Source organism: Bison bison, unplaced genomic scaffold (assembly GCF_000754665.1).
Source record: "Bison bison bison isolate TAMUID 2011002044 unplaced genomic scaffold, Bison_UMD1.0 scf7180017864037, whole genome shotgun sequence".
Lineage (NCBI taxonomy): Eukaryota > Metazoa > Chordata > Mammalia > Artiodactyla > Bovidae > Bison > Bison bison.
In genome coordinates, this window is record NW_011494609.1 from 8,160,956 (window position 1) to 8,172,722 (window position 11,767).

The 11,767-nt window shown below is 48.1% G+C and overlaps 1 protein-coding gene across 1 annotated transcript in view; it reads right to left on the reverse strand.

Moving 5' to 3' along the window:
* Positions 1–2,506: 2,506 nt before the first annotated feature.
* The window catches only part of PKNOX1 (PBX/knotted 1 homeobox 1), a 24,057-nt gene continuing 14,796 nt past the window's right edge, over positions 2,507–11,767 (reverse strand). Inside the window, exons 9-11 of the mRNA XM_010834912.1 lie at positions 8,584–8,660; positions 6,335–6,507; positions 2,507–5,609 (exon numbers count right to left, since the gene is read on the reverse strand). Of these exons, the coding sequence (XP_010833214.1) occupies positions 5,398–5,609; positions 6,335–6,507; positions 8,584–8,660 (462 nt within the window). The 3' untranslated portion in view covers positions 2,507–5,397. The remainder of the gene's footprint in view (positions 5,610–6,334; positions 6,508–8,583; positions 8,661–11,767) is intronic.

Consider the following 11,767-nt stretch of genomic DNA (forward strand, 5'->3'; position numbering starts at 1 on the left):
GGCACCCCACTCCAGTACTCTTGCCTGGAAAATCCCATGGGAGGAGCTTGTTAGGCTACAGTCCATGGGGTCGCTAAGAGTCGGACACAACTGAGTGGCTTCACTTTCACTTTTCACTTTCATGCACTGGAGAAGGAAATGGCAACCCACTCCAGTGTTCTTGCGTGGAAAATCCCAGGGACGGCAGAGCCTGGTGGGCTGCTGTCTGCAGGGTTGCACAGAGTTGGACACGACTGAAGTGACTTAGCAGCAGCAGCTATGATCAGCTCCCACGTTACCTTCTGCTGGCTTCACACCCCCACTCCAGGACCCCTGCATCTGGCTTGGCCCTGGCCCCGCTGCCGTGACGCTGCTCTGATCAAAGCCGCCCTGGTTCCCATCCAGTGTCCTCCACACTCAGCTCCTCCTCTAAACTTTCCCCTCTGGCTTCACTTCCTGCAACATTTCCTCCAGCTCTATGGCTGTCCTCCTGCCAACAGAACTCTCTGGCTGGAAAACTCAGGTCCACACTCACAGAGCATACACTACTGAGGGCTTCACCTCTCATCTCTGACACGGACTGATCGTGGTGTTAATATTGGAAGGAAATTGAGTGAACGTGAAGCAAAATATGTTTAAAATATACCCGATTTTTTTCTACCAACCATTTTCTAAAGATGTGTAAGCAACTAAAGCCACTAATTTCATTAAAATGTTCCTTTTCAGAAATACTGCAATCAAAGAATTCCTGCTTTATCCCTATATATTAAACCCATCATTGGCTTTTACAGATTGCATTTTTTTAAAAATGTCTCTTTTCTCCTCCATTTATTTAATTTTTTGGCTTCACCTGGTGTGGCCTGTGCGATTTTGGTTCCCTGACCAGGGATGGAGTCTGAACCCCGGGCAGTGAAAGCACTGAATCCTAACCACCGGACCCCCAGGGGTTCCGCCCAGGGCCCAGCTCTGGGTTGTTTCAACAGAGACATAAAAAGTGGGAGCACTTGTATGAGACAATGCCTCAATACCATTTGTATGTAAATTTTTCACCAAATCATTTAGTTAAGAAACACTAACTAGTTATTTTTAGACCAATTAGAGATGAGACAGACCTGGGCCCTGCTTTGCTGAGGCCGGCCCTGGGCCTGGGGGTCAGTGTGATGCTCAGAGTGGTCACTGGAGGCTGGCCGTAGGTTGAGACGCCTGTCCCCTAAGCCGGCATTCATTGTCATTAAGCAATAGCTCTACTGTTTAACGAATTTTAGTTTAAAAATGGTACAGAGATCTTAGGTCTTAGTGAAAATAAGAGGGTCTATCCGTAAAATGGCAAAAATAATTTGTGCAAAGAATTTCTTCTTAGAGGGTATAGAGCACAGCATGTGGGCTAAACATAATGTACATTATTTAGGACATCTGCATAATGCAACAGAATGCAAAACACTGAATATTTGGCCCAAGTACAGTTATTTTCAGGATTTGCCAGGTCATTGCTTTTTAAAAATGTTGTTTATTTTTGGCCATGCTGGGTCTTTGTTGCTGCGCTCGGGCTTTCTCTAGTAACAGCTGTGGTGCACAGGTTTCTCATTATAGTGGGTCCTGTTGCAGCATGGGCCCTGGGCACACGGGCTTAGCTGCTCCTCGCTATGCGCAATCTTCCTGAACCAGGGATCCATCCCAGATCCCCTGCATTGGCAGGCGGATCCTTAACCACTGGACCACTGGGGCAACCCCCAGATTGTTATTTACTCATTTTTCTTTTTAGAGAATATTATTAGTCAAGTATTACTTTGAGCTACACTAAATCTTGTAAACCAACTTCTTCTTGATATGAAGGAAGCACTTAGGGGCTGAAGGCTGGGCCAAGGTCTCACTGGGTAAAATTTCACGCCCACCCTCTCGCCTCTGACCTGAAGGAGTTGGAGACAGAACAAGGTGACTGTCTTCTGCCAAACCCATGAGAAGCGTGTCTTAAAACAACACACTTCACCACGGTCATTCCTCACTCCAGCCAAGTCCACAATTTTACATGCACTTAAAAACAATACTTTAGTCTGCAGACTCAAGCCTCTACGTACAAACGTTAGCCTCTACGTATAAACAGTTTGGCAGCTAAAACTCTCTGACAGTGGTTTAATGGACTCTTCAGCGCAACTGGAAATTTACTGGCAGGAAATTTCACATTATGAACTACAAAAGGTAATATCTTACTGATGAATTGTTTTCTTCTCATTACTATCAGAATAATTAGATTTATGGTGAACTACAATAAAAAACAAACTGAAGCTTTCAATTTTTTTTTTTCCTGGAAAACCAGTGACTACCTCAAGAAACTTAGAAAACATTCTTGAAGATGCAAATGGGCCTGAGTGCTCCAGGGTGGTGCAATCCTGATTTTTTAGAATCTGTGGGGGTCACGACAAACCCCAAGTGTCACCAGCAAACATGTCAACATCTGAATGTTGAATGTCCTTAAAATGGAAAAGCATCTGTGGTGACATGAGTTTTAGAAAATAAAACGTCCATGAAGCATGTTTCTGTTTTTAATTTTTTTGCTTTGATAAATCAGTTGCTTCACAAAAATCCCTTTCAAAGACAACAATCCAAGAAAACATTGTTACAGCATTCACATTTAAAGATTGTCAGTTCACAGACCAGACAGAACTAAATTAGGGGAGGGTGGCGGGGTGTTTTTTCTGTCCCTAACTACCAGAGGCGGGCCGTTCTCACTTTCCCGGGATGTCTGAGCTTGTCTAAAAGAAAAGGTGCTCCCCCACTTTATCGCCCCAGTCAGAGTCAGGTCAGGTCGTGGGCAGGTTATGTGGAGAAGACTCTGGGACTCGGGCCACGGCGGCTCCAGCATCAGGGCCCTGTGGTCTTTGAGCGAGCTGGGGCTGTGGCCCACCGTACATTGCACGCTGGACAAACACTTACACTGTTTTATTTCTGGAATCAAAACACGAAAGCTGCATTACTGCAGCAGCTGGAGTGTGGCTGGACATGGCCCAGCCATCTGCTACCCACTCAAGAGCTGAACAGCAGGTAACTCGACACGTTCAACCTGGGTTGCAAGACACAGTCAAAACCATCCTTCAGGGAAAAGAATTTAACAAGAGCAAATTCCTTTAAGATGAGAGCTCAGCAGGGTTGTGCTCTCACAGATGCTCTTAAAATCCCAGGGGCTGGAAAATGGGTCTTTATTAGGTGCCAGCTAACTACCAATGCCCCAGACAGTGGCTTATGAACCAAAACAGTCTGCCTGTTGGGTTAAGATCCCATTAGTTACTCATGGGAAGAGCTTGAAATGCCCCCTCTGGAATGATCTTTATCCTAGTCCTCTGAATGTAGCGACCAGGATGCAGACTCCAGCTGCAGGGAGCAGGGACTGCGACCCCAGGCACCGACTGCCAGACCCCAACATGGCCCTGATGTGGCCCCATGTCCACGCTGCTGCAGCCTGTGCAGCCCGAGCCCTGTACCCCGGCTCCAGGGAACAGGATTTCTGCTTGGGGAAACTGACCAGGAGTGACCACCAACCTGAACCTGAGGTCAGAGGGACAGAGGGAGGCGAGGGAGGGAGAAGGTGGCTGGCCAGCTTCCACAGGGTCTAGTCTTAAATCCTAACTTTGTTGGACTTAAAACAATTTTTCAAACTGCTATAGTTTAAAAGATGTGACTTAAAACATATAAAATTGTTTAAAAGGAACACAATAGCTGCTTAAAAATGTTATTCTCTCCCCCAAAAGAGAGTCAAGTTTTTCTTTTAAATCTCCTGAAATATTTTAAAAGAAATTCCTCTGTATTTCTTGCTTCCTTCTAAGTTATCCAGGAAGTACTCTCCTATGACTAACTTTAATTATTAATAATTTGGGAAGAAAAAGTCAGTTCCAGAAAAAAAATCTGCACTTGCTCAGAACACTTCTGTATAGCCTTGGTCCACAGCCAACTACTGTCGCTGCTTTTCAGGAGCTGATGACCATTAGACTGTCCTTCAGGGCTTCCGGTGTCCCACTGATGGTGACGCAGAGACGTCTTCTGTGAAACCAGGTCCTGCTTCCTCTCTGAGAAAAAGCCTCACTTGAAAGTAAACTGACAGATGCAAATCCAAACCCAGAGAAATAAACCCAGTCTGCTCTGTGGTCCATCTGGTCACCAGGAGCCGAAGTCCCACCGTTATCCAGATGTGATGTGATCAAGTCAGAGGAAGAACCACCGACCGAGTGATGACGAGCCGCCGGCACCCCACCCCCAGGCCCTGCCGGTTCCTGTCCATCCTGCAGTGGACATGCACTCATCGTGTAACAAAGCCAAGGGTCTGCTCTTTGCCTGCTCTGAGCCAACAGGATGGACACTTTATAGTAGTTTATGACACACGTTCTATGCATAACATACGCTGACCGAAAGCTCCTAAGACAACGCCCAGCTAACACGGCACATCACCACTCAACCGTGGTCAGACTTAAATCAGACGGAAACAGTCAGCAAAAGCTTTTAACTGACCACCGGCTACCACTTAACTTAGCTAAGCCCTACTTAGCAAATACCTTGAGACGCACGTTTAGATAAAGTGTAAATTGCAATCTGAGCAACATATTGACTAAAATTTGAAGATATCAAAATTTCATTAAATAGATGTTTCTTTTATAGTAGAAAATGTGAATTAATACCCTGGGAGAGCAGAGAACCAGAATACTAGCTAACTGGGGGCAGGTTCATCAAATTTGGCCAATTCAGAACATTCCAAATTGAGACAGTCAATAAGTGTGTACTGTTTCTCCTCTAGAATTTACCCTTGACATAGTCATAATCCAATTCATACGGAATTTATAAAAATAGCTTTTTATCCAATAATTCCAGCAAGGTAAAAATAGGAGTTTCTTTTCATATATAGCAAATGACACAGGCTCACGGAACATGAGAACGGAACCACATCTGAGTCGCCAAACATCCACCACAGGTCACACGCGGTTTATTGTGCTGTCACCCGCCTCGCACAGGCGGTCTCCAGGTGCAGAGGCTTCTTCCTAATCCCGGGGCTGACAAGTAAACCAGCCCCCTGAGGCCTGCCTTACCCACAGAACGAAATTAAAACTGCGTAATCGCTCAGAAAATGGAAGCACTAGTCCTTAACCTAATCAGGGGCTCATGGGGGGGCGGAGGTGTTTGTCATTCATCACATTTTTAGCGTTAAACCTTTAAAGAATTTCCTTAAAAACTCACGCACACACGCACACACACACACATGCACACACACGCACACACACCTTGAAAGAAGTCGCTGCACCGGCAAAGACGCCCTGGAAGCTTACTATGAAATACAAAAGTGCACTCTTCTATGCCTACATATAAAACATATTAGAAATAAAACTGTGTAAAATGTTTGCTGTGCAAACTATAAAAAGGGGCGCCGGCGGCCGGGCCCTACTGCAGGGAGTCGCTGTTCTCCAGGACCAGCCCGCCCAGGTGGCCGGGCGCCAGCGCCGCCCCGCCGTCCCCCGTGCTGTCCACGGAGTCGTCCTCGCTCTGCTCGGCCATCATCACCTGCTGCACCGCCAGCGTGGCCCCGTCCGATGACAGGGACTGCAGGCTGTCCACGTTCATGCTCACGGGCGCGGTGATGGTCACGACGGCCCCTGTGGCACAAAGCGGCGTCACCGTGCCATCGGGGTTCAGCCCACTGGGCTGCGCAGCCTGGCTTCCCCTGGCTATGTTTCTGGGACCATCCACAGGGATTTAAGGAATGTCTCTACTAGGATCGTCCCAGACCCTGCAAAGCTAAGCTCTCTGTTTAGAGAGGGTCTGAGGGTCAGGATGGTAAAGGGGACAGACGCCTGGGGTGGAAAGCAAGCGTCACACAGAGGAGAAGGGACCCAGGACACAGGGGAGAGGCCTCAGAGGACAGGCAGGGGTGGGGGGACTGAGGTCAGAGGACGGCAGGCCAGTCTGCGAGGGAAAGTGGACACCCGAGACACATGCTCCTGTGCTCCAGCCCAACAGCGGGGAGTGGGAACCACTAGGTACCCGTGAGCGGGACGTGGACTAGAGATGCTAGGCCGTGAAGGCTCTGCGCCAGGAAATCGCACAGCTGGATGAAGCCTGGGGGGACACAGGGTGAAATACCAGGCAGTGGGCGCATGACACACACACACACCCTGCACTGAAGCAGGAGGGGCAGAGAGAGACAGGAGCAGCCTTGGGCGTCTGGCCGCGCACTCCGCTCTCCTGGGCACACCTGCACTGCTGATGGGCACCTGGACCAGCACTGTCCCCACGGTCAGACGCAGCAAGACTGCTGCTTGCCCCTGGTTTACCGCCTCACCCGCACCTGCAGGACAGGGTCGCCCAGCCCGGTGCCCACCTTCAGACACAGTCAGCTCACTGGCAGCTGGCTGTGCCGCTCCCGAGGCAATGGAGTCAGGCCAAAACCTCTGGACGGGTCTGTTCTGAGCAGTCTTTTTCTTTGTTTTTGGAGTTTCTGAGCAACTAGAATCCAACATCGGCTGTAGGATTCGTCTTCTTGCGTTGATGAACCTGCGTGAAGGAAATACTCATGTCAAAATGGCCTTTCCAAGGCCCTGTGGCCTCAATGACAGGCCAGGTGCTTCACAAACCACATGAATGTGACCACGTATTCCCTGCTGTAAGAAGTGCTTAAGAGTAACGCCAAGCATCTCATCTAAACTTCCAGAGAGTAGGGCTGTTTTTAGAGTAATTCACTTGAATAAAGACAGACTGTCCCACAGCGTCTTTTCTCCACTCTGATTTATCCACCTCTGTGAACTGGGTATTCACGATGACACAGAGGATGCTGTTCAAACTGTGGATGTGACATGCCCTTCTCTAAGGAAGTGGCAGGGTAGAGCAGCAGAACCAGGCACCCTGCAGCCTCCGACCCGAGGCCCGCAGGCGGTGCATCTCTGAGTGCCCACCCAGTTAGGCCCTGAGTGTGGACAGATGTCCGGCTCTGAGGCTGTCTAATTGTGAAATACTAAGATTCAAAAAAATCTCCAATTGCCCAAGGACATATTCTAATAATAGATATGAACAGGCTGACACTACAGAGCTCCGTTCAGAGACTGTCGCTGGTCCCTGTGGCTGAGTGTGAGCCGGACTGAAGGGTCACAACAGCCCCTCAGCACACCACAGACCCCAGCATGACCTGGGAGAGAAGCCTGCTGCCATCTCTACGTCTGTCCGTCCTTCTCCGTCAAAGCTTCTACAAGGCACAGGCGTGAGCTAATGATGGGTGTGTCCAAATTCACTCCAAAATACAATTTTTGCAAATATAAAAGGAAAGTCATAAAAGGTAAAAAATAGCCACTAGAAGACTTTAGAAATTTTAGAATTTATAAAAGACATGTATCAAATTGTTATTAATTTTAAAATGAAAAGCTGAGGTCAAACCTTCTAGAAAAGACAATTCTGTTAATAGCACAGAGGAGCAAGTTAGGAACAGCAGGGGCCCACAGGTGAAGAGGCTGACAAGCCGCCAACCATCAGCACATCCAGAGACATCGCTCTGTCCTCTGTCCGTCACCCATCCGTCAGTCACTGAACCAAAACACAGTTTCTAAATGGGATGCCATGAAGACAGCGGAGACTGTGACAGAGAAAGACTCAAAACTCACAGCAACGAAACACTCAAAGCCTTTCAACTCTTGTTAATGCTCTGTTTAAAAGATCCAACAGGAAATAATCCAACACCATGGCTTATAGTTGCCACTTAAGTCAAAAATAATAGCTCAAAGGCAAGATAGGAGAAATACTTAATACAGTGCCAAAGCATACCTCCCGCATGTATAACTGCGCAAAATGGAAAATTTTTATTGTTTACACTGGAATCTACCTGATTTTCAAATTTAAATTTTAACAGTTAAAATGAAAATACAGCAATGTTAATAAGTGGTAGAAGCTGTGTCTTCTTTTACGCATGCCAATGCTATTAAGCTGAAATCATTTCCTACGTCTGACTGATGAGTAAAATAGTAAAAAAAGAGGCCAACGACTAAAAGCGCAATGCAAGCGCACGTTCAGAGCCCACCGCCACTTAGTGACATCAGCGCCTCTAATTTAAGGGGAAGCGGTCAGGATCCAAGTGTCCACAGTGACGCGTGACGCCAGAGCCACAACAGGGTGCTTCCTGTAGAAAGTACACGTTTCCTTCTCAGGACCCCTTAGGCCTGCTGGGACAGGGCCACTGTGGCCAGCCAGCTCGGGGGCTGCCTCCCCACATCACTGCTGAACAAAGGATACAGGGTCTCAAAAGCGGGGGGTGGGGGCTACCAGTGATCAGGTGAACTCACCTCGGCTGTTCATGGCCCATGGAAACTCATCCACAAAACATCACGGTTTAAGGGGGGTTGGGGGAGGCCCTGGAGAAACGCGTTTCTGATTGAGCGAATACATCATAGTGAAAAGTCCTTGGGCATCGGTCACAAAACTTAGGTGAAAGTGTGTGCGATTTATGCTTAAGTGTCCTGCCGCCAATCCCAGACTCTGATAACAGAGGAATGCTTGTGTAATTCACCCAGACTGTACTATTCACTGGTGTCAGGATTTCCAGGTGTGCTGTTGACAGCAGAGTCTCAGAAAGTGGGCGCGTCTTACCAGTTGTTAACTTGGAGTAGTGTCAAGTTTGTCTGAGCAGCAATCTGTTTTTTCTCATCTTCTGTCGGGTATGGATGCTGAAAATAAAAAGGAGTGTCACCGTGAACTTTAGTGTTTAAAAAGGAATTCAAGACCATCCTGGTGAAACAGAAGCACACAAATAATTGTTAGTAAAAACTGGTATGAACAGTGCTTTTAGCTAAAACTTAACTTTAGTCTTATATTTGTTTCCATAAATGCCTAAAACAGAATGAAGCCTTTTTCCCAGCTGCCCAAGAACACAGGGGCTGCACAGCTGGTGGAAGCCCAGGCAGAGCTGTCGTCCAGACGGGAGTCTGGCTCAAAGGCCGCGGGGAAGGTAAGAGATGAAGGTAAGAGCACTGGAAGTGGAGGGACTCCGGGGGCTCTGCCAGGTGCTGTTCTAAGCCCCCGATACAACCTACGGTTCTTCTATCAGCTTCACAGCTGTCATTTCAGAATCATAAACTGTATCCATTTAAAGCAGATAAATGGCTGTGTTTTGACCCACAGCACAACAGATAATGTGATCACCTGTGTACATCCTACATAGGAATCCACTGATTCTGCACACTCACAGACGAGGAACCCAAGCAGGGCAGGGCACACCCTCCCCATCCTGGGCTGGTGGAACAGGAGGCGGCAGGAAGAGGCCCGGACAGACTGCCCCAGGCCATCACGTCCAGGTGACACGTTCTGTCACGGGAACTGTGAGCATGAAGTGGACCGGGATAAACTGCAGTCACCTAACAGCGTCTGCTAGGCTAACGAGCGCTGTCAGCAGAGAGCTCAGCTCGGGGCTGGGGAAGGGGTGTCTGCTATTTCCTCTTTCTTTCATGGATGACTGAGATATGTCACTTAGAAAAAACAGAATTAAACCAGAAGTAAATACAGACACACCTAGAAAATACTGCAGGTTCAGTTCCACACTACCTCATTAAATCGAGCATTGCAATAAAGTGGGCCACAAATTGTTCTGCTTCCAAAAATGTATATAAGTTGTGTTTACACTATACTGTAGTCCAGTAAGTGTGTAATAAGCATTTTTGTCCAAAAAAAAGTACACACCTTAATTAGAAGAAACTTTATTGCTAAAAATCACTAACCATCATCTGAATCGTCAGCGAGTCATGATCTTTTCACAACTGCTAAGTCACTTCAGTCATGTCCGACTCTGTGCGACCCCATAGACATCAGCCCACCAGGCTCCCTTGTCCCTGGGATTCTCCAGGCAAGAACACTGGAGTGGGTTGCCATTTCCTTCTCCAATGCATGAAAGTGAAAAAGTGAAAGTGAAGTCGCTCAGTTGTGTCCGACTCTTAGCGACCCCATGGACTGCAGCCTACCAGGCTCCTCCATCCATGGGATTTTCCAGGCAAGAGTACTGGAGTGGGGTGCCATTGCCTTTTCACAACAGTCACATCAAAAATGATTGAGCACAGACCATCATAACAAATATAATAACGATGAAAGAGTTTGAAGTAAATATTGCGAGAATGACCAAAACATGATCCAGAGACACAGAGTGACCACATGCTGTCAGGAACAGCACCAACAGATCTGATTCACGCTGAGCTGCCACAAACCTTCAACTCGCAAAAATCACGACATCTGAGAAGTGTGATATGCTTGTATCAAAATTCACAGAAGCACCAAAGGAAGGTAATTTCTATCTACAGGAATAACATGTCCAGAGGTGACTATTGCCCGCATGGGGGACCAGAGAGACACCTACTCTAAAACCTACATGCACTCAAGTCCCTCATTTTCCACCAACCAGGACCTCAGAGAGTGGACAGCGCCAACAAAGAAGGAGGTGGGAGTGTGTTTCAGTTCTTAAGTGAGCATCCTGTGTTGGAAAAGTAACTGTGTATCCTGGGGACAACAGAACAGCAGCAGATTCATCTCAGCAGCGCTCCATGCCTCACACTGACTGATAGTAACTCACTTTCATTCCACAGGAGCACACATGGAGCCAACTGAGAGCTTCTGGAAACAGAAATATCATTCTTGTCCTCTAAAAAGCTCATAAAATAAAAAGGTGACAGGAAGCAAGTACACAAACCAGGAAAAAAAAAAGTAACAACTTCTGCCTAGAGTGTGAGGAAAAACCACAAAGGGAGGATAATATTTACAGGCAATGAGGGAAAGAAGACATAGAAAATGTTTACACGGGAAAAAAACTGGCGTTTTAAAATGAACCTATGAGCAAGGTCTATTTTAGAAATGATTAATACATTAAAGGAAACAATAGGAAAAAACCCAATTCCATTCTGTGTGTAATAGTCCAATCACTACATTACAGACGTACTCACCAGCTCTAATAACCACAGTGTATTAGAAACACATTCGATCTGCTTTCTCACCAGGTACCTAAGCTTCTGGTGCTTTGGGCCCTCATTCACCGTGTTAACTAGCTGCACAACCTTCCATCAAATCTATGGGTCCTGATTCACACACCACCTCATTCCCCATTATTATAATGAACATCACTGTGACACTCAGCCATGAAATCTCCATTTCCTTCTGACTCTTTCTAAGACCAACTTCCCCATGAGGCTGTACTGCAGCAAACAGCAGTGTTCTCCTTCCACACGAGTGCGTGAGCTGCGCCCTCCCACCGGGGCCCAGGGCGCAGAGCCTGACCCAGGCAGAGGAAAGAGGCTTAGCAGGGACCAGGGCCAAGCCCCAGGGGGACACAAGGCGACAATCGAGCGCTGGCCTTGGGGCTCCCAGTCAAGGGAGGACAAAGAAGACGCCGAGGAACAACCTTGGCCTTAGCCCAGGCGGTGGGCACCTCTGGGGGGTGAGGGGGACTGTAGAGACCTGAGGGCACCAAGGCGCACTGGGCAGAGGCAAGGAGGCGGGGGCAGTGAGGATGCGGCTGCAGGGGTGATGACTGTCGTGATGCCGAGGGGCAGGTCTGGGCCCACCGGCTCAGCTCAGGAGCAGCCCCGGGCAGGACCCTGGAAGGAAAACCTCGTGGACGGAAATGCCTGGTGGAGAGGGGCTTCCTGCCAGCCTTCCTGGCCTCCCGCCCCTCTGGATGCCAGAGGCAGCCTCCGCATCTGCCCACAAGCCCCCCTGCCCCATTCCTCCACCTGGACAGGCTGTAACTTAGTGGGTGAGCACTTTCCTACCCCCACCCCCTTCAACCTACCCCCAC